At 44.6% G+C, this 22441-nt stretch overlaps 2 protein-coding genes across 6 annotated transcripts in view; one reads left to right on the top strand and one right to left on the bottom strand.

The window, feature by feature from the left end:
- LOC127467238 (SLAM family member 5-like) overlaps positions 1-464 on the bottom strand; it is a 28784-nt gene extending 28320 nt beyond the window's left edge. For all 4 annotated transcript variants that reach the window (XR_007903023.1, XR_007903024.1, XM_051778956.1 and 1 more), the window contains exon 1: positions 346-464. Coding sequence is in view for 2 of the 4 variants with exons in the window: in XM_051778956.1 (XP_051634916.1) it covers positions 346-403 (58 nt within the window). In the remaining 2 variants the exon portion in view is untranslated. The remainder of the gene's footprint in view (positions 1-345) is intronic.
- Positions 465-5503: 5039 nt separating this feature from the next.
- Positions 5504-22116, top strand: PLA1A (phospholipase A1 member A). Of its 2 annotated transcripts, none has more exons than XM_051779962.1 (11): positions 5504-5853; positions 7421-7622; positions 8897-9074; positions 9702-9810; positions 13160-13261; positions 14031-14120; positions 14940-15119; positions 16136-16225; positions 16683-16791; positions 20165-20329; positions 21653-22116. In XM_051779962.1, the coding sequence occupies exons 1-11, from the start codon at positions 5781-5783 to the stop codon at positions 21735-21737; spliced, it is 1383 nt and encodes a 460-aa protein (XP_051635922.1). In that variant the 5' UTR covers positions 5504-5780; the 3' UTR covers positions 21738-22116. The 2 variants fall into 2 exon arrangements, with proteins under 2 accessions (XP_051635922.1, XP_051635923.1); XM_051779963.1 differs by having other exon boundaries at positions 5505-5853; positions 14952-15119; positions 21653-22114.
- Positions 22117-22441: the final 325 nt, after the last annotated feature.

Below are 22441 nucleotides of genomic sequence, written 5' to 3'. Positions count from 1 at the left end.
AGGCGGCAGGACCGCTCCCGCCCAGCCCCGCGCAGGGAGACGCGGTCGCCGCGCTGGGACCGGGCCAGGAGTCCGGGGCGGTCACGGCCCCCTGGAGAAGCAGCCGCCCCCCTGGAGCAGCTTCCCAGGCCGCAACCCACTGCCAGAGCCCGCCGAAATTCCAGCAGCAGGCTGCGCAGTCCTGTCCACGCCGCTCCCCGGGGCGGAACAAGCCCGTCCAGCCGCGTGGGGAGCAGAGGACAAGGATGCCCCGCTCCCGCCGCCCACGATATCCCGGACGGCAAGGAGTGAGGGAGAAAGGCGAAGGGCTCGGGAAGGGTCCCCACCGTGCCCCTCACGGCTTACCCCAGAGGGACGCGAAGCACAGGAGCCATGCCAGCAGCCTCATCGCCGCCCGCCCCATCGGAAGTCACAGCGAAACCCGCTCACGCCGGCCTTGCTACGGGCGGTTCGTCCTGCCCTGCGGCCCCGCCCCGCTCTCGGCGGGAGGAGGTTCTCCGTGAGTCGGATTTACCAGCTTCCTCTGGAAACTCCAAGCCCCTGTTAGGGAAGGGGGTTTTTAGACGCGGTGGCCGCCTCCGCTGTGCTCTGGTGGGGTCGCGGCTGCCGGAAAGGGGTTTGGGGTGCTGGGTGATGCTGCGAAGGGAGTTTCTGGTTCATGGGGCGCAAGTCCAGGAGGGAGTTTCTGTTATATTTCTGTCGACAGAACTGTCGTGTTGCTCTTACAGAAGGGAGTTATCAGCTCTACTAATTGAAAAACTGAAATTAAATCAATTTAATGTGGAGTGAAAGCTGCACAGGTTAGGGGAAGAAGGAATTTCAGCAGGTAGCACGCAGCTCGCTGCCTCAGAAAATGACCACGGAATGGTTCGGGTCAGAAGGGATCTTAAAGACCATCCCAGTTTCAACCCCTCTGCCATGGGCAGGGACACCTTCCACTCCTAGTATTCCCTGGAGCCTGGTGTTTGACACCTATGCTCCCAAAAATGTCCACTTCTCTCTTTGAGTGACACCTGCCAACATCTCATTTTGAGGAGTGGGCTTCAGGCTAAGCCTGGCCGTGCTCACCTCTTTCCCCCAAGGCAAGGTTGGTCTCTGTGGAGCTGCCCCTTCTGCCTGAGTGAAGCAAGAGAAATGTAATAGAAACTAACTGACTTCTAGGGGTTTCCTTTGACACCAGCTGCTCAGAAGCCCATTCACAAAACTAAAACACATTTAGATTCTGTTTTATGAGGATGATTGGCCTCTTGGCCCTATGAAGTGTTTTTGAGGAAAATGCGCAACAGTTTGGGAAACATAAGTACTCAGCAGCTGCTGAAAAAATGCTACTCTGCAAAATACTCCAGTGGCAGCTGGGAGTCAGCTTTCCTCCCAGGGCAGTGAGCTGCTGCAAGTGAATACTGCAACCTCCTTCGTCTGCATCCCGCTCACAGTGCATTAGCCTGGCTGAGGAGAGTCCAGCTGCAGACCTTACAGCCTCAAAGCATGCTCAGCTCCCAGGACCTTGACTGCCTGTCTGGGAGGCACCAGCACAGCACTAGTGTCATCCAGGGATGCTCTTGCTGCAGGTTTTTCCCTCACTTGGCTCTCCGCAGTGCATGTGGCCCACACACTCACTGATGAGCAGCTGTGTTGGACTATTCACCCCCACTTTGAGTGACCTCAGCTTTTTTCTTCACACAACAGATTCAGAAAAAAAAATTGGCAGCCATGGAGATCTCTAACCAGAGGACCTTCCAAAATGAACACTGAATATGTTCCAATGCCAAGTGATTTTTTTTTTCCCCCCTTCTTCTAGGAATCACCGTAAGCTCCCTTAACTCATCACTGAAGGCTGCAGCATGAGCTAGAATGACACTGCACCCTGGGCTGAGCAATGCTGTCTCATTCAGTTCTTACAAAAATAGAATAATACTGACCCATTTTCCATAGCTATGTTTGAATGCCATGACGCATAACTCACCAGTGGAGTCAGGCCCATCCTATAAATTCCTTTTGCTCAGTGATAGAAACTCACACCAAGCTTTTCTGTCTCTCTGTTCCCTTTACCCCTCTGTTCTCAATCTCTGTCAAGTGTTAAAGGGAACTCCTTACCCTGTAAAGGCTCCAAGTCACAGCATTTACATATTACAGAAATGTAACATGGCCATCTTTCTGCAGTATCCTCATGGCAGGAGCACATGTTCTCTGCTGCTGACTAGTCCTCTTGTAAGGTAAAATGTCCTCTGAAAATGTCAGAGACTTTGGATTGAATCTTGTTGCTGGGAGGATGCTTGCACACTGCAGCTTGCCTGTAGGTTATGAAATCTTTGGGGTTAGGAGAGAAAAATCTGAAGCAGACAGACACTTTCACTTTGAAACAGGTTATTTTAGGGTGGAAGGAACCACGGGAGGTTCCTCACGTGCATTTAAGGCAGGCCTAAGTTTTTCCTACTGAGTTGCTCTGTGTTGTAGAGGATGATTAGGGCTTCACAGGGCAGAGAAAGTGAGAGAAACTTGAACCTGGTGGCTGGTGCCCTCACCTAGGCTCCTCTACCTTTGGGAAGCTACAGAAATACGTGGCAAGGGTGTATTCTCCCTTCTTTTGCCTATGTATACAGTCCTACCAGATAGAAGATCCATAAAGTACTCAAGAAAAGACACAAGAAAATGGCTGGTTTTCCTCCTTTCCTGACTGAGTACCCAATCAGTTTTCCCTTCCTCAGTTGCCCAGATTATCTTTAATGTTTTCTTCCTGCTCTGTCATAGTTATAACACTCTTCTGAAAGTCAGGAGTTTGAATTTCTTTTTGTTGAGGTGAGAGCTAAACACAATTCCTCTCTCAATCCTGGGAACAATACACAGGAGCCTACACACTTAACACAGAGCCATGATTCCTACTCCACGGAGAAAGGACAGAAAATACAGGAGCTGTAAGACCAAGTATTCCAGCAGTAAAGGTGGATCCAGGCCTTAATGGATAGTGAGCTAAGCTCTGTGTGTATTTCACACCCTCCCTCAAACGCAAAGGCCCCAGGGAGAGGTTTTAAATAGTCATCATTTGTTTAACTCACACTTGGCTTCCCCCAAGGTCCCACACTGCTACCCCAATTGCATTGTTTCCAGTATCAAAAACCAGTTTTCCAGTCTAAGTGAATTTTCCTGTGATCAGATTTCCACTTGACTCCTGGGTATTTGCAGTGCTTATGTTCCTCTGCCAGTTCTTGTTTTGTGGGTGGGGAGACAACATTTTCAGCTGAGTTGGGCACTTTCAGCATTTGCTTGAATGTGCAGACAGCACAATTTTTATTTTTTTTTAATTAAAATAATTTGTGCATAGAATCATATTTGTTTGTTTTCATTATCCCTCATTCATTCTCAAGAGAATCACACTGTGCTTTATGATTGTACACTGTAATGGACTGTTAAAAGAAATCTAAAGTGGTTTGAAAGTCTTTGCAACAATGATCCTATTGCCATTATAATCACTCCCATTGGAAAGTAAAATAAGTGGCATTAAATTTCTGAATTAATATAACTGTAATTACTCAGTAATTAGGTTCACAAGCATTAAAAAGAAAACCCTTCGTACCAAAATAGTTTTCCTGGTAACAGCGTTTTAAGCACAGAGAAACTGAATGGCTTTTGCTGTTTGCATAAGGAACCACCACGGTATGCCAATATAATAAAAAAAAAATCCTGGGATTACTAAATCTGAGATCACAGAAAAAAACCTGCTCAGGAAACAGAATTTTCAATTTCATGAAGACATTTCCTTTTTAAAAACCACCGGGTTTGTATATTTGCAGAGTTGTTAAATACCAGAATGCTGTTTAACAGCTCTGTAAATACACAAAACTAAGCCAGAGCTGCACATCTTGGCCATAGTTTTGTTTTACTCTAGGGCTCTAATTATAATAATTATAATGCCTTATGTAATGTAATTAAAATAAATCATAATGCCTTATATTATAAGATATTTCATAATTTCCATAGGACTTGACAAAGAGTAATATTTGCATCCTGCTACAAAGAGTAGTGCTTATTGCCATAATTTTAAATTTAAAAAAATGGAAAGAAGGATTTGCTTGTTTTCTTTATGTGCTCCAATTTGTTTTTTTTATTTTAAGAAATTTGTCATTTTCACAGTGACACTGTTGGTCTGAAGGCCTGCATGGACATGTCACTGCCTAATGGTATGATTTCACAAATTTCTTTCTTTCTTTCTTTAGAAAAGTGGAATCAGATCAGTGGAATTTCTGGGTGTAATGAAAAGGAGTGGGCCCATTGCAGTCCACATGCTTTTATCTTACAGTCTGTGAATCAACTTGAGTCTAGTGCTGGGGATGGGTAGATGAAGAGTGGGCTGGAAGCCAGGCACTGGCTATTCATATTGCAGCTTTCAATCTTGGAAAATTTATTGAGCTGGCAAACTCAATCAGATAATAGTGATTGACAAAGGACACTTAGAACCTACTTCTGTGACAATAAGCCAGTTTGAGCCTGGGGGCAAGTATTTCAGGATCAGAATGTACCTGTATACTTATCTCTGGGAGGATGCAGGTGGGGCAGGGCTTCAGTATTCCTCCAGGGCAGGCAGCTGATGCTCCCTAACTTCACAGTGAACACTGAAGAAATTTATCTCAGGAGACTTGGAAATAACATTATCTTCTGCGTAAAACAGTCCCAAAGCCTTCAGCTGGAGCAAACTGGGATAAGGAAATTACTGCTATCACTAATAACTGTAAAGTAATGTCAGATGCTTTTTGAAATGTCTTTGGCCATTCTTCTGATCAGACTGAAGCAATTTCTTCATTTTGTTGTTCAGATAAAGTCGTTGTAGAATAGTGCCTGGACAGGGAATGTTCCTTCGCTCATTACCCCTCCTGCCATTTAACACACTCAGGGGCAAAGCTGCCTTGTTCAGCGAGATGGACCAACACACATTGATGAGATTTAAGAAACAGGTGTGTCCTCAGCTTAAAATCCTTCACAGCCAGGGAGATGGTAACACCATATCATGAGTGTCATGTGACAGACTCCTGGTTACATGTTTGGTTGTGCACTTATGCTTCTCCATCTGTATACATCAAAGCAGTAAATTTTTTTATTCAAAGGTCTTTTTAAAGTGTTTGCGTGTTTATGATACTGGTGCATTACTGAGATCATCTTTTTATTTCCTTTAGTACCTGAAATGCAAACCAAAGGAAAAGTGAAGGCTGTCCCTGCCCTAAGAAATGTACAGTCTGGGCTTATTATGGTGATATGGCCACCAGTGACATTTTAGACCATCTTCCCCCTCACTTTTCAGAAGTAGTCCACTGCTTTGCCTTCTTTTGTCTATTATGGGTATGTGACCAAAAGTAGAAATACAGCAGAGAGAGAGCAATGCAAAAGGAAAAAACACAGATGCAAGGCTGGTATGAATCTTCCTGACATGGACTGACTGTAAAGCCCTCTGAAAAACCAGCATCCCTAGTCAGAATTTGGCAGAAAAGTCTGACAAAGCACTGTAACTCTATCACTTGCTCCGACTGGTTTCACTAGCTAATTCCTGAAGGAGGAATTTTGCCTCAAGGAAGGAAAGGAGTGTCAGCATCCTTTTTAACCAAAAAGTCAGTGAAACCTCTGCTTCACACTTTGGCTTATGGTCAAGTAAGAGCAGAGGTAGTTGTCCCTTTGCTTTTTTCCCAAAAGATCACAGGCTGGTTGATCATTAACAGAGTCAAGCTGATCGAGCAACCCACCATAGCTGTTTTTCCCCTGTACAATCCTTGTACTTGTAGTTAATTACCAGGAAGATGGTTGAGGATCTGAAGAGGCTACTGCTTGTTGTTCTTGCTGTCCTCTGGCTGCTCAGCTCAGCACAAGCAGGTAAGAAAAACATGACTCTCTGGCAAGGGATTGAAGGTTCTACATAGAAGGATCTGAATTCAATTCTCCCTAAACAACCTGTGTGTCAAGAGGTCCTTGAAATAATCTTGTTAGGTGCCAGGGAACAGGCAATGCAAGAATAGTCCTTTCTTCTCCTATGCTTTCAATCAATCAGTCTCAGTGATTTGATTCCACTAACCTGATTTACAAGAATGATCCAGGTTTACCTGAAGTATAAGGAAGCAGAAAAGGGACCATTTGACCTCTGGCACTGGCATCTCCTGCTTTGAAAGCTTAGCAAGTGTAATCTGCAGTAGCTGGGAGGAAATAAACAAACACCAGGCTTCCATTTCTTTCTTTAATTGTACTGTCAGTTAAACTGCTTTTGTGATCACCACTACAGTGCCACATCACCTTCAGCTTCACTGCAATGCACCCCCTGCCTTACCTTTGCTCATTGTCCCCCTCATCCTACACTGTTCTGACACACCCTGTGCTTGCACTAAACCTGCCTTTGCTAGTTAAACTGGCTCACGACTTTCATCTTTTTCAAGCTGTTTTTTAAGAATGCCTCTTTCTCCCTTGCCTTCAGTACACAGGAAGACCAAAGTAAACAACAGTAAGGAATAGTCATGTCCCACAGTGAATCTCACCCCTTTGTGCTGCACCTTAGGCCATGTTCTGCCTAGCTGGTATAAAGTATCTTCTAAGAGAAATTAGGAAGAGCTGGTTGTTTGATTTTAAAAAAATAAAATGTTTTATTGTATGTGCTGATTCAAGGCTGTTTCACTTCCTCCAGTCCAGAAAAGGGAAGGTGATGCATTGTATTGCAGAAGGATGTAACTAGGCCAGTTCATAAAGTAACACACATACTGCTAGTCATACATACTGCTAAACTTCTATGTTTGCTTTCTAGCCTAAATTTACTCAGATTTTTACTAGCTACAGGTCTGAGATTTTTTCCATCTAGAATAAAGTGTCTTCCAGCAGCTGCCTTCTCCTTCTCATAAAGCATTTTAATCCAGTAAATGAATCAGTCTGGAAATTATCATTGACACTTTTTTTTTCATTGGCATTTTCATATTTATTTCTGGATTTTTGAAACAACTGTCAGTTAGACTTGTACCTTCTACTAAGCCTACCTGAATTTGAATAGAAATATCCCCATTCAGTGGTGCCTACCTGTTGGCAACCATTTTTTTAAAGATCTAATAGCCACTTCAAAAATGTAATTAGTGCCTGGTCTGTGTGGCCAATTTGCTAAAAAAACTCAACAGGATGTTATTCACCTTTTGGTAAAACAAGTCTCAGAAGTCAAAGCTACTATGAGATCCATGGTTATCTTCTCCAGCCAGTGCCAGAATTCCATTAAGGAACAAAGAAACAACTTGTCAGTCAGGTAAAATTTCCAAAATAGGCTCATTTTAATTTATGTTCTAACTTTTTAATCTTCATCAATAGAGGTGAAATTGTTACCTTCATTTTCCTAATGAATTAGAATGAGGGGTTTTTTTTTCCATTACACAGAACACAGGCTAAATGTTTTACTCACTCCCTCTTCTTGCAGGGAATACAGACAGACTCTCAGAACATCACTGCACTGACTTCCAGACAGCAAATTTCCTACAGGGCAGTAAACTTAAGGTCCAGTTTCTTCTGTTCACCTCCTCAAGCCCCAGCTGTGGAGAGCTGATTTTAGCTGATGATGGTATCAAGAATGGCAGCTTCAATAGCAGCTCAGAAACCAAGATCATAATCCATGGCTTCAGGTGAGAGGAAGAAGAGCACTGTGTCTAAATTTTTACTGGAAAATTAAACACTGCTGGGGCATTCCCAAGCACTGGGTGGGCCTGGCATGGAACTCTCCTGTTTGTATCACCGTCTTCGTTTTCTCAGCAGAGTGGCTGCATGTGGAACACCTGCTAAGAACAGAAGCTGGGGTGCTCAGCCCCAATTGGACTTGGGAATTGTCTGGGAGGCTACTGGTGGGCTGGGGCCAAAGGCATGGAACGTGCTCCTGGCACCCCTCATTACAACACCATTTGAAGTCCTTTAGTTTGTGATCAGTTGCCTATTTTGTGTGTGCTTCGCATTTTTTGGGGCCTAAAAAAAGTTAGAAATTAGAATCAATCTCTTTCTTATTTTCTCCTGCTGTCTCACTCTCTCATTCTCTCACTGTCTGTTTCTTTACCTTTTCCTATTTTTTTCCTTTTCTCAACCTTTTTAATTAAAAACTCTTTTATTCAAGATTCTTGCCCCTTTAAATTGTGTTCTTGGAGTTCATGTCCAACAGCTTGGATTAATGAGCCACTTAAAAGCCCCGGCAGATACATTATACTTCTATTCTTGAAACTGTCATCATTTTTGCAATCTTATTTTACTGTGCCATTTTTCACTCACATGTGGCCATATAACATTATTTGTTTTGAAATGCAAATGCCTAAATATAAAGTGCATAAAAGACCAGGATGAAACCACAGCAGATGTTGCAGGGTCTTCTCAGAAAACCAGCTGTTGCCTCCACATGACATACCGCACACTTCACCAGATGGTATGAGGAAAAGTGGGTAGAACATAGCCTCCTCAGTTGGCCTTGAATTCTTGATTATAGATTATTTTTTTAAACTGTCTAGAGATGACAAAACATAGCAGTGAAAGACTAGGTGATTTGGCCAAGGACTTCCTGCGAGTTGGTATCAGAGAAGGATCCAGGTGTTTCTGGTCAGCTCACTTACTCCAGGTGGGCTCTGTGGTGGCTGAATGAAGCACCACAGCAAGACTGAGATCTCAGCCTGAGCCCTGCAAATGTTATATCATTCATTAAAATATCTGGTTACCTCCTGAATCAGTGCATTCTGGAAAGTGTTATTACACCACCACAAAAAAAAAATTCCAGATGGGGAGTCTAACACCAGAAATAACTTTCAGCAACTGTCTGGCAGCCTCTTCTGAGACATGTGAAGATCCAGCACCAGTGAACAACATACTGGCAAGTGCCCTTCTTTGGAAACACCTAACATACTTGTTTCTGATGTTTCCACAGGGCTTTGGGTACCAAGCCCTCCTGGATTGAAGGGCTTGTCCAAGCCATACTGGACACAAGCTGGGTGAACGTGATCGCAGTAGACTGGGTTTATGGGTCTACGGGAGCCTATCCCTCTGCAGTGGAAAATGTCACACAGCTGGCCCTCTCCATCTCACAATTCATCAGCAAGCTCCTGGTAAGGCTACTACGCATTTCCAGTGTGTGGGTTCATGGTCGGAGGACATCATTCATGCCAGCAATCCAGAGAACTGCTCCCAGTCTGCTGTCTCCAGGAGCTGGCCAAGTGGGCTTTTTATTCTGGAGTTTTCTTTTTTTCCCCTCTCTTAGTCCAGGCTTGAGCATGACACCCTTTTTCTTCTTTCTCTTGAGTTCTGACATTTGCTGGAAAAAATCCCAGTTGTCAGCTGCCTCTCCAGCCCAAGACAAACCTAAAGCATGCCTTGGGTTTTCTCAGATCCATACTTCACTGAGCAGTCTTCTGCTCAGAGATTTTGTCTAGAAAGCTGGAGGGAATGAGATTTGAGGCTGTATTATATTTGCTTTGGGCTTCAGATAGACCCCCCAGCAGCTGGAAATACCCAGATGTGCCCCACCCAGTTTGTTCCTGCACAGCATGGCTGAACAACACTTCTGCAGTGAGGGTGATAAATCTTTGTGTTAACCCTTACCTATTTGGTTTTCCATTGTACAGCTCAAAAGTAATTCTACATTAGAAGAATTACAGAGCTGCTGTGTGGGCTGGGACAGGGTATTTCACCTTTCTGCTACAGAAACAATTATTTGTATTTTTGTAAATCTGCAGGCCCTGGGGGTCTCGAGGACATCTATCCACATCATTGGGGTAAGCCTTGGTGCGCACGTTGGGGGCCTGGTGGGGCACTTCCATGGCGGTCAGCTGGGACGGATAACAGGTATCATAAAACTGAGTCTTGGATCCTCACATGCTCTTCAAGAGGGAGAATGAAAGAGCGAGGAAAGGGGGGTCATTCAGAGTGGTCTTTTAATTACATAAGGACTCATTAGATTCGAGCTTATGGGCTTCTTCCCAGCTCCAGAAGAGTCTAACAGTGACTTTCCAGTCATCAGTCCCCTCCACAATGCCAGAAGAATGCATGTATTTGCAAGAGGTTCCTTCAAACTCTGCTCCACTCTTCAAATTGGTGACAGCTTAGAAGAATATGAGGTCTCATGACCAGTGAAAACCCACAACACGCACATGCCTTGCTTCCAAATTATAGCATGTATACCTGTATGATTCTTAAAATTAAAGCCCACAATGCAATTCATTGTGGGGGAAGCAGCAAGAGTGAGCCACTCTGCAGGAAAACGTGAGCTGAGAGCCAAGGGGACAGCAAGGTAGGCAGTGGCAGTGGCCTCACTGCCAAGGGACACAGTCCTACCATGTCTAGGCAAGAAGAGCTGAGCAGGTCCAGTGACAGGAGCCAGGGCCACCCACAGTCCAGTGATCACTAGGCAAGTTTGTAGTGATAAGACAAGCCCAAGGTCAAGCTGGGAAGTCAAGTGAGCAAGATAAAAGCAGGACCAGCAGGAGACAGGGCTGGGCATGGCATCCCTACAACACAGCTCAGTCAAGGAACACAGTCAAGAGCCTGAGCCAATGTTGGGAGGACCCCGATGAGGCTCCTTGCTGTTCTCTCCCACAAGTCAGCTGTTTTCACAGTAGGCTGGTCTAAGGCCACACAGCTGTACCAAGTCAGAGCTGACTTTAAACACAGAGAGCCAGACTCCTGGGTGTGAGGAAGAGGTTGAAGCGGGGAAATTACAGAGCAAGGTGGTTATAGGCTGATCCTGCCATTTAGAGTTTTTGATCCACTCAGGGCCTTGTCAGCCTTTAGTTATAAAACATAAATTGACTCACAGAATTATTTAGGTAAGAAGTGACCTTGAAAGGTCTCTAGTCCACACACCATCACCACCACCCCTCCCTCCTTCTCAAAGCGTGGCTGCCTTGTAAGTCATATCGGGTTGCCTAGGGTTTTGTTAAATTCTAGGAATCCCAAAGGACAGAGATTCATTTTGATAGGAGGGAAAATGCCACCAAGAAGGAGCAGACATAAAGTCTGCAGTAGTGTGACTACAGCTCCCAGTCTGCCTCAGCCCTTGCTAGTCTGTCTCACAGAGGTATCCTCAAGAAGGATCTCACTGCACACTTGGCAGGGCAGTCCAAGGAAATATTGGCTCAGCCTTCACGTGTCATAACTACCCACACTGTATGAAATACAGGCATTTCTTAAGAGGACTTGAGTTTCGTGTTGGGCCCTTTTTTAAGCTGTGAATCAAAGTTTACATTAGGAGGAAATTGGAGTAGCCACTGTCCTGCACCAGGATTTTATGATCAGCAACATCTTCAGATGAGCAGAAGCAGACACATTCCCACGAGACCATGGTAATTAACTTCAAAGTTAAGGACTTTTTCCCTTTATGTTGTCTAATGTAATAAAAGCTCTGTAAATTTATTTATTCCATTCATTTTTAACTCTACTAGAATACAATCCCTTTTCCTCATTTCTGTTTGTCCTATGATTTCACAGGCACACTGAGCATTGCAGATTCCAATTCAGATTTAAGAACCTGAAGATAGGTGGGATTAGATCCAAGATATGTGTGATCTCATCTCCTGCCTCTTCATACACATGCATACACTCACAGGGGAATGTGATCCCAGAGCCACAATTTGCTGATGTATTTTCAGTCACGTAAGAAATGCTGTGTGGAGCAAAACCAGAGCAAGTCTTGGGGATTAGACCACAGACTTTATTTTTGCGAAGTGAGTTTCTTTAACACATGCCTGTTCTAGTGCATATCTCTGTGTGCAAGAAAGCAAATTATATAGGAGGTGGAATGAATGGCCCTTATCCAAAAGCAAGCACTCAGAAAAGAGCAATTTGTTTCAATACTCGCAGAGGAAATGAAAAAGCCCAAAGGAATTTGTTTGCATACTGTTTAGCTCCAGTGAATAGTTTTTTTAGCTGCTGAGGATGTACATCTCAATGGAGTTTGTGCATGTGCTTGGAGGAGGTAGGGATGGAGAATAGAGGATAGAAAGGTGCTTACCCTGGAGGTCTGTTGGAATTGACTGGTGCTCATATTAGGCATTTCTCCCTCTTCAGGAAGAAATTTAGGCTATACCAAATAACATTTTTCAGTATCTTTGAAAGCTTTTAAGTGCAACTTGTTATGTAGAAATGGGTGGGGAACCTCTCAGCTTTTAGTATGTATCAAGATTAAAGAACATTAAAGATCCATTGTTAGCTATTATTTATAGAAAGAATAGGAAATAATGTTTTTTCCTTCTTTTCCTTTTCCTCCTTCCCTCTGCCTTCAGAAACACAGAGACATCAGTTTGGATATTGTTGATATTGCCTTCTCCATAGACAATTAAGGGGACTGAGTCAAAGCAGTGAAACCAACCATCTCTGAGGCTAAGTGGCATGTGGAGCAGAGCTGCTTCTTGAACTGTTGTTGCCTGGGGAGGGAAAAAAAAAATCTTGTGAGGTTACTTTTCTGTAAAAAGTGAATAGGATAAACCTCAGAAAAAATTACCTTTAACCTGTTCCTTGGTATTGCCAAGGATAATTTTAACTGTATTTCTTTGAATCCCTAGAAGTTGCTCTAGGAGCAAGCTTTAGGCAGAAACGTAGATGATTGCTAAAGACTCAATTTTATTTGTGGGGAGAGGGCTCAGAAGCCTCTGTTTTAAAATTGTTTGATAGTATGAAACTTTGGTAGTGCTTGGGTTGGCTAATGCCTGGGGTGCTGAATTTATCACCTAACTGCTGATCTTCAGTGACATTTCTCAGACAGTAGTGCTAATACAGATGACATTACAATTAGGGAAGGTATTAAAAGTTTGATTCTCTTTCATCAAAAATCAAAAAAACACCATGCACTCACTCTGACAGAGGTATTTGAAGCTCAGTCCTGGCTTTATAGCCTAGAAACTTGAGACACAACACTGCTAAAGGGGTGTGGAATACTGCATGACAAGGAAATGAAGCTGCAATGGAAGTTAGAGATGGCAGATACTATTTTGGAGCATGGGGGAGTTGGGATTAAATGATCTTTAAGGTCCATTCCAACCCCTTAATAGTATATGATTCAGTAATTAGTGTGACCTGGGAATAATTTATTACTGCTGCCTAGCAACATCTTTAACATTTTGGATAAAATAACTGGTCCAGAAACAAGAAAGAGGGGGCTGAAGAGTACTTGTTGTTGAGATGTTTGATTTTGTTACAGCCCTGGATCCTGCAGGCCCTAAGTACACCAGAGCCAGCCCTGAGGAACGCCTGGATCCTGGGGATGCCCTCTTTGTGGAAGCCATTCATACCGATGCTGACAGTAAGCTGGCTTCCATCTTCTTCAGCCTGGGCTTCTGTTCCTCCTGACATCATTATTGCTAAGGAGTCTGTAGGTCATTGTCCCTTTTTTGCTGGACTACCATGAGTTCAGGTTCACTATGAGGAAATTTCTTGTTTAGATAGGCTTAAGATGAATTTATACCCCAGAGCACTTCAACCAACAGACAAGTGGAGATTGCTGCAGCAGTCAGTTTATGCAGAACTGGTTTGGCATGACTTCTACCACCTGGCAGGAATTTATATATCTAGTCTTACTCTGCCTTTTCCCACCTGATGTAAAAGAGGTACCACGGAGAGTGCTTATCAGAAAGTAACAGAGCCAAACCAGCAGCTGGTGCAACAGCAAAGTAGCTTCTCTAAAGCACTTAAGGTCTTCGTAGGCAGAACCTGTGCTGAAGAATAATGTGGTGTCTTTTAGTCACGCCTTTTGTCTGGAGATCAGGGAAACCTCTACCAACATAACTCTCAATTACGCTTCATAATCCCACATTAAGGTTGTGGTCAGTTTTGTTCTCCTTTACATAGAATCAAGAACCAGAGTAGCTGAGGTGGTGGTTAAGCCACTGTTCCCAGTCATTTAATGGCAGGGGCTGGAGCACTCTCTGCTCCATGCAGCAAACCTGTGCAGTGTAGGCATGCAGAAGCACTACTAATGTTCAACCAATTATTGGGACCTGTCATAAACATGTAGGGTAAAGCCTACAGAAGAGCCAAGTCTGAGAATGAAGTGGCATTTCACCTCCTTTCAGATTTCGGGATCCGGATTCCTGTAGGCCACATCGATTATTTTGTCAATGGAGGCAAAGATCAGCCAGGATGCCCCCGATTCATCTCTGCAGGTGAGAACATTCTCTAGCCAAGCAAAAGGCCATTTAGCACACTGTGAAAATGCTGTTTGGCAAGCAGCTCCTGCTACAGCCAGGGCAGACAGCAAAGCGAGAGAAACGTATTCATGGCCCACATCTCAGCAGTACAAGAAGCAGCTGAAATTAAAATCACATACAGATCAAGCATCTTGGCAGCACCTCTGTAAAGAGATGTGATTTTAGTGACACTTCTCTAAGCCAAAACCCTGGCATCAGTAGAGATGACACTTTAGTTAGAAAGGCTGTTAGGTACCACTAGAAAAAGCTTTTTGTTTTCATGCTGCAAGCTGTGTCAGTTCTTGGGCAGCTTGTACAATTACTGCCCTCTCCTTCTAGAGAATAGGACTTTACGTAGTAAATGGTGTGGATTCATTCAACATTCAAATGTGTTCTGTATGAGTCAGCTGCACTGAGGGTCAGTTTACATGGGACATCTATGGTACCTCACTTCCCATAGCTGGGGTTCCAGTGCAGGTGGGAATCAAAGCTACTTTACTGCTTTGCAGAGAGCTTGGGAGCTCATCGATGGTACACTGATGGAGACATGGCAGCCCTGTGGTCCTCCTCTTCAGAGGGACTCTGTTAATCTGGGAGGTGCCCTTCTAACTTCCTGCATAACTTCACTTGCAGTGGGATCTGGGCTTGTAGTCAGAGATGCTCTGCAAAATTTTATTAATGGAAAGGGATCACTACACAATCAGTAAGAGTGTTCCTCGTCTCTCAGTTCCTTGGGAATGTGCAAAAAGACTGAAGCCATCAGAAAGGCTCATGGCTGCTTCTCTCTGATTGAAGTTTTCCTTGCAGGCTATAACTACCTGATCTGTGATCACATGCGGGCTGTACATCTCTATATCAGCGCTTTGAAACATTCCTGTCCAATTGTGGGGTTTCCCTGTGCAAGTCATCAAGAGTTTTTAAATGGTCATTGCCTGGACTGTGCAGAACGCTTCCTGTCCTCCTGTCCCAGAATAGGTACAGTAATAGCATGAGACTTTCTTGGAGCAGATGACAATGCATTCCTGATGGGTATCAGTGCAGAGCACAGTCTGCAGTTCAGATTTCTCTGAGCAGGATTTGCTTTGGATCTCTTTGGAAAGAGTGAGAAGCTGTTTCATTTTCAGGCTTCTATAGAGACATTATAAAAGCTCATATATTGCCTGAGGTAGAACACCAAAATCTTGAACATTTCATAGGCCCCACAGATGAGTTAAAAAAGAGTTTCCAGAATCACCTGCCTAATAAGTGGGCAATTACCTCAAAAAAATGTCTTGTTTAGAGAAGCAGCTGGAAATTTTAGCTCAAGCCTGAAGTCCCATTCTTCTACACCACTCGTTGCTGAGCCACCTCCTTTTCATAAATTTCTGCCATGGTTACCCCAAAGATGAGCTCCCTGGACTGGGAGAAGGTAATAGATGCCTCTTTTAGGCTTCTGAAACTGGACTGTGGAATGAGGGCAGAAAGTGTCCTCTGGTGCTATTTACAGCATGGTACTAGAGGAACACAAAGAGAGGCCTCTTTTGGAATAAATTCCCTCATATCAGCCACCCTTTCCCCACCTCACCAAGCCATATTGCCAGCTAGCCAGTGGTGCAGGCCTCAAGTTATGGTGGTCTTCTCACTTGACCAAGAAATTAAATTTCCCCACACCTTGCTGTTTGCACTGTCATTTACATCTGCACTAAGTTTCCTGACTTGGTAGTCTTTAGTCCTGCTAATTTTGCACAGATGCAACTGATAGCACAGTTTGTTAGCAGAATATAATGAAAAAAAGCCACCAAGAGGTTCTCCGGTGATGATTACAGGGGTAGACAGAATAGGTTTTCTGCGGGAATCTGTCAAACAGACACCACAATCTTGTACTAGCTCTGATTTGCACTGGTATGAAAAAGGGATCCATTCCCCAAGACAGGGTGAGTGGATTTATAGATTATATTTCTGTTCTGTGTCATTCATGGCTTTTCCTGCACTGGCTTTAATTCTTCCTACAGGCCTGCTGGAGCAGGCAGGTGTCAACATGAGTAAGCTGCCCAAGGAAGTGACAGTTTATTTAATGACCGGTCCTTCAGCCCCATTCTGCGGTAAGTAGAATGAGAAAAAAATTAGTCGGAAGGGTGTTGACCAAATAAGGCAGATCCTCTGGGGAGCCCAGGTAGTTACAACACACTATCTCCATCAGTCAGCTGCTGTGGCCCAGAGAGTCTGAGACACACAGCTGAAGAGCAATAACCTTGCATATCTCCCCCATAAAGCCTTTTCAACAGATTTATTAAGTGGGCACAGCCCTGGGCTAACACAGCCACATGGCTTCAGGAGTAAAATAAAGGGGATTGAAAATACCTGTCTGTTCACACCGGACTACACAGACATGCCCCCTGTGCCTCACATAGCACAGAGACTAGATTCCTTATTATGTCTGTTGAACCTTCTTTCTGCTGGTGGGGCCAGGGAAATGAGTGCTAGAGCCCCTCTTTTGGCATGGGTAGGTCCAAGTGGTAGTACCTGCCCTCACTCCCACACACTTTGCTTTTTGCTCAGTCTATCACAGCCTGGTTGAGTTCCACTTGCAGAAGAAAAGAAGCACAGTCACCAGCATTGAGATCACTTTCTTCAGCAACAGCACCAAGGACACAGCAAAGATCACCATGTGAGTGACAGTGCATGCTTCTCTGGCCTGTTTTTTCCTGGCTCTATGTGTAAGGATATTCATCCTGGTCCAGGAAAGGCACAATAACAGCATATTTCCCTGAGTGATGAACCACAATCTTTCTTCTTGAGACCCTACACATTTACCTTAAATGCCCTCAAGAATCAGGCACGTGCTACCATTACTCAGTAACCTTGACTAGGTCCACGCCTTCCCTGACTGCACAAAGCAGTAGGAATACTCTGGGATCCCCAGATTTGTATACTTCTGTGTGGCTATGCAGGTTCCTTTTCTACACCATACCCTTACCTGGTGCCAATTTTAACCCCAGTCACTGTCACATAGTTATTAACCCTATTCTGCCTGACAGAGAGGACTACAGCAAGACGCATCCACCTGAGCATCCAGATTGATGAACTTGGTGGCTTAGACATTTCTCTTGACACCTGATAGGACAGAAGTTGCAAAGAGGAAAGTGCATTTCTGCAGAAATGTCTTCAGTAGCTTGTTGCCTCTGCAGTGATGCAGCGATGCTCTGAGGCTCCTGTTGCAGGGAAAAGTCCGGGGGCAGGGGACCTGCGTAGGCAGAAAAATCTCTCTTGAAAGCACTATCCTTCTCCAAACTGTATCTGAATTAAAGGACCAGACTCCTGTTCCACAGCTCTTACCACAGGGGGTTCTCCCCACCACAGAGAAACTCCCTAGAAGTCTTCTTCGCTTCTTCCTACACCTTCCTGCCCACTACTGTGGACTGGGAACCACAATGCAGCTGACGCTGCTGGCTGCCTCAGGAAGCAGGAAAGCAGCCTGTTAAAGAGCCTCAGCCATCTCTCCTGGGATCAGAGGGGTTCCAATGCTGACTCCCACACAGTCCTTACTGCTAAGCCAAAACATTGTGACCTGAAGCCAATTGCCCCAGCATCAGTCCTGGAGCACCAGGATGTAGGGATGAGAAATGGGGAAGGAGAAGCAACGCTCTAGGGCACTCTCCAGTGTGAGCTTGGTCACAGATTTCCATTCAGGCACTGCAATATGGAGTTTGTACTCCAGCCTGGTGGAGCTCAGTCTGTTCAACTCCTCCCTGCTTGGAAGCCAAATCTGCCTTTTCTACAGATGCAGGAGGGAGGAAATACTAACACCTAGGTTAGGTCAGGATCCGTACAGCACTTCTGCAGTTATCAGACACAGGGTTTGGTGTGTGTGTCCAGCAGGAGGCATGGGAGCGCTGGAGGGAAAGGCTGCCCGAGGAAGTGAGCCAGGCAGGCAATCCCGAGGCTTTGCTGTACCCTCCGGTTTTAATGAGGCAGTGGAGTTTAGGAGGGTAAACTATCCAGAGAAACCCTGGGGGAAGAGTAGCTCTGTTTCATTTAAATGCCTTCCTAAGAAGCACATGGCTAAACTGAAAAATTTGCTTACATCAATAAACCTGCCGATTTGAGAGTATAAAATTTTAATTCCCACTAGTAGCAAAGGGCAAATTTCCCCACCCTAGGCAAAGCTCAGTCTTCCAGTGCAGTCAAGCTCAGAGTATCAAATGGGCACCTAAACATAGATCCTCACACTGCAGTTCAGACACTGATCGATCACTGACTTATTTCAGATAATCTGACGTATATCATCCTGCTGTTTCCTAGAAGTGCAGAGGGACTTACAGCTAGTCTCAAATCTTCAACAACTCACATGGTTGTGACTTTCCTCACATTGCTCTTCTCCTCTCCCAAATATCAATTCCAATCTCACTCTTCAGGATGCTGTTACCCCACACATTGCACAGAGTGCCCCAAGAGACATGTCCTCAAGCTTCAATAGCTGACACAGGGCTGATGAGTAAGGAGCTTGTAACACAGAACACTTCTCAACTGCATTTGCTATTTTCTTACACATCATATGACATTATCCCCTATATCCAAGAAAACATACTTCTGAAGCCAGCCAAGACTCCTACATCCATCCAAAGGTTTTGCAGGGTTGGACCAAGTGTCAGTCCTGAGAGTGACTTCTTCAACTTGCTTAGCTGTACTGTGTTCCTCTGCCCTAGGGCAGGGCTGGGTCCTGCCCATGGATAGTACACAGTAGAGAGATGGCCTCCTTTTGCTATCCGTTTGCTATCCATTTTTCACTTTTATAACCATAACAATTTTATGATGCTTCCTATTTTAAGCAGCTTCAAGGCAGACACAGTCAGACACAAAACCTGCAGCAACTACTGCTGCAGTCTAAGGGAGGGACTGGATGAACTGGTGTGGGTTGGCTGGAGGACGCTGTGAGTGCAGCTGTCAGCCCACTCCCGGGAGCTACTTTGGGTAGCAGAATTGTAGGCTCTTCCTGACCCTTTCGTCATCTCTCCCCTTTCCGTACCATCAGGCAGCCACCCAGGTGCTTCTGGGATCGTGCCAAGTCAGCTACACACATATTCTTCATGAGCACAGGGAAATCAATTATCTCCAGGCTCTCAGAGGTCCCAGGCAGATCAAGTGTAAGGCCCATTGGATGGACTCCACAGAAGGGACTTAAAATGTCTGGGCAGCACACTTCTGTAACACATGACCAACTGGGGTCTGATCATTGCCTGTTCACCAAGCCTCTGTCACTGCTCAGTTCACATTACCTCGGTAAGAGCATAGGAACAGACAAAGGTCCCTCTACCAAGCATCCCACCTTCAACATGATCAAAAGCAAATACCTAGAGAAGAGTATAAAAAATGTCAGTGTAAGCAGGTAGCAATACTTCACCAAAGAGTTTCCTGTTGTCTCACTACATCTCAGGGACTTTCAGAGCAAAAGGTGAGATCTTTATCGTTACTAGCTTTTGTCTTCCACAACTTGTCCAGTCCCCCTCCCATGACTTGTACAGCCACGTAAACTTTCTAGCATTCATAACGTCCTACAGCAAGGATTTTAACAGCTGAAATTGTACTCTGCTGTGTGCAGTCTTTCTGAGCCTGCCACTTCTTAGCTTTCTTTGATGACCCTTAGTTCGTGTATTGGAAGAAATGGTGAACAACTGGCCCCCATCCATGCCATTCACATTTCATGGATGTTGATCTATGTAGCACTTACCTCTCTGTAGCAAGCTGAGCAATGTTTCAATCTACATGCAACAGCTAGAAGAGTGGTTGTAATTGTGTGATGGAAGGAAGGATATTTATCTAGAAATATTTCTATACATACAAAGATAAAACATGGAGAGACAGCCAGTAAAATGCTCATGCAATGCCCTGTTTTGACAGATGAGTCTTCTCACTCCATTTTATTATGTGAGTGCTTCACAATAACACTGCAGGTTCCTCCAGTGTTTCCATGGATCTGCACGTGGCTTGCATCTGCAGGTTGATTGAACGTTTTCCCTCACATCTCTCACCCCTCCTTGCAGACCTGCGTACCAGGACATGGGCAAACGGCTGCTGGCCCACCAAGTTCCCCTCTGCCAAATAAACAGTGTGACACTGAAGTATATCCCAAAAAAACGGTTTTGGAGAAGGGATGAGCCATCCATTGTTGGCAAGTTCTGTGTGGCGCCGCTGCCTCTCAATAGTAGGTGAGTCAGAGGAATATCTTACGGAGAGACACTAAGCCTTATGGATGCAGCCTGTGGTTTGAAACAATGCATTCTTTCTCCCTTTTGGATAAACAAGTAAAGAGGTTTCTCCCATCACCTCTGTGTCCCTATGTAACTCGTTTTCTGTCTGTGAAAGAGAAAAGCTACCGAGCTAGTTTTCTAGTTTTCTAAAATTCTTCCCCCAGGATAAAAGCATTGTGCCATGGAAGGAAAATGGCTGCAGCTCACATCACCTTGAAGCTACTTAAGTCACAAACCATGGCAAAAGCTTGTACTAACTAGAATTTATTCCTTTTGTCCTTCTTTGCCCTCTCCATCTTCCCCTGTCTAAAATGGGCCCCCATCTGAAACATGACAGGTGAACATTTTTCAGGATGAGACAACAGAAGACCAGTAATATATTTCTACTTCTTATACAGGAAGGTTTTAAAGCCCTAAGGCTATAGACAACCTTTTTGGCATCTTCTAGGCCAGACATTGTAGAGTATATACCTTCAGCTACAGTTACCCTTTCTGGAGTAAATGCAGCCAAGTCCTTCTCATCCTGAGAGAGATAATGGTCTTCTCCATAATATAGTATTCTTGCTAGGCATTTTGCAGGTCCAAAGTTCTTGCAGGCAGGACAAAATAGCTGGGTCAATACTGACACATTAAACTCTGTCCACATTGCTTCTGAGATGCTGACTCCAGGCTGAAGCAAGCTACTGGGTACTTCAAAGCAGGGAAAACCAGAAGGCAAATTGGGCTCACATTCAAATTCTGTTTTGATGGGCAGTAAGGAGCCTCAAGGTCTCGGCAGTAAAAATACATCCAGTAGGCCCAGGGGGAAAAAAGCATTCCTATGTAAATACAAGGCACTTCCTTGAGTATAAAGACTATTCCTTACTAGCATGTTTTGCACCCCAGAGTTGGGATGGATGTGCAGATACATGGCTTTTATCACTTATTAATGGGACAGCAAGCCATATTGCCTTAAGGATGTGCTAACCTGCAGCCCTGGAAGCACTGCTTTGACAGAGGTAGAAAGCTGTAGAGTTGCACAGGTTTAAACTGTGCTCCCATCACTAAACTGGAAGCACTCAGAGCAACAATGGTGCTGCTAGGAGGGGGCGGCAGAAAGGTGAAGGACACAACCTCATATGTACCCTTCCAGCCAATTTATCCCAGGCAGGACACAGCACCCTGTTCACTATATCCTTGCAAAGCAGAACCAGGTCCACCAGCACCTTGCTTGGTTCTGTGTTAGGATAGCAACCTCCACCTGCTGATGCCCAGCCTGACTTCTTTGTGCTCTTCTCACAGCCGGACAATGTCATGCCTGCCCTGGAACCTCACTCTCCCCAGCAAAACAGACATCTCCTATGACCTACCCACTGCTTGTGCCTAGCACTGCCTTTGGGATACAGAAAACCAGAAAGGAGTCCTAAACCTATTGCTGCTCTCTGCTCACAGGTGATACTTTCACCATAAATCTGGATGGGTTTCTTGCTCCCTGCATGGGGACAGGATATCAAGAAAAAGAAGTGTGTGGAATGTTAGCAAGTACAAGGTTAACTGGTTACAGCAAAACCTCTCAGTTAAAAGACTGGATTGAACTTTTATCTCCCAGGTTCTGTAGCCAGCTCTGAAAGTGAGACAGGCAAGTCATTTATCTCAATGTTTGTATCTATGTGAAAGAAGGAGGAGATAATATACTCTTTGTACAGTGGGAGTATTGGTATGATTCATTTGTGTTTTATAAGAAAATGTCCTGAAATCTTCATACTAAAGGTGAGAGGTAGTATTTTTCCTCAGCAAGAGAAAAAAGGTGGGGTTTAAGTTTGGCACAGGAAGGAGTCATTCTTACCCAGCACTCCAATGGGAAACTCACTAGTCCCATCTATAAGACCCTTTCAGAGTGAGACCCTATTGATTTTATGTTAGTGCTTCAGTAAGTAATCAGAATGCATCTCCTTACCTGACAAGACTGGAGCAACTCTTTTGGTAGTTGGCTTGTTCTCCCTGAAGCTCACATGAAGTGAAGCAGACACCAGGAGCACCACAGTGCTCTCACATCCAATTTTGCACTGCTTTGACCATCCGCCCAGAATA

Source organism: Manacus candei, unplaced genomic scaffold, assembly GCF_025592945.1.
Source record: "Manacus candei isolate 608988 ecotype Guabito, Panama unplaced genomic scaffold, ASM2559294v1 h1tg000014l, whole genome shotgun sequence".
Classification (NCBI taxonomy): Eukaryota; Metazoa; Chordata; class Aves; order Passeriformes; family Pipridae; genus Manacus; species Manacus candei.
Note: the sequence above shows the minus strand (reverse complement) of the source record. Positions and strands in the feature narration are given on the sequence as shown.

What these genes read in the sequence shown, in the direction of transcription:
- PLA1A (XM_051779962.1), top strand. Translation starts at nt 5,781, where the DNA reads ATGGTTGAGGATCTGAAGAGGCTACTGCTTGTTGTTCTTGCTGTCCTC. An exon ending in ATCATAATCCATGGCTTCAG is followed by an intron (nt 7,623 to 8,896) that starts GTGAGAGGAAGA and finishes ATGTTTCCACAG; the next exon opens with GGCTTTGGGTACCAAGCCCT. An exon ending in GTCCTCCTGTCCCAGAATAG is followed by an intron (nt 15,120 to 16,135) that starts GTACAGTAATAG and finishes TTCTTCCTACAG; the next exon opens with GCCTGCTGGAGCAGGCAGGT.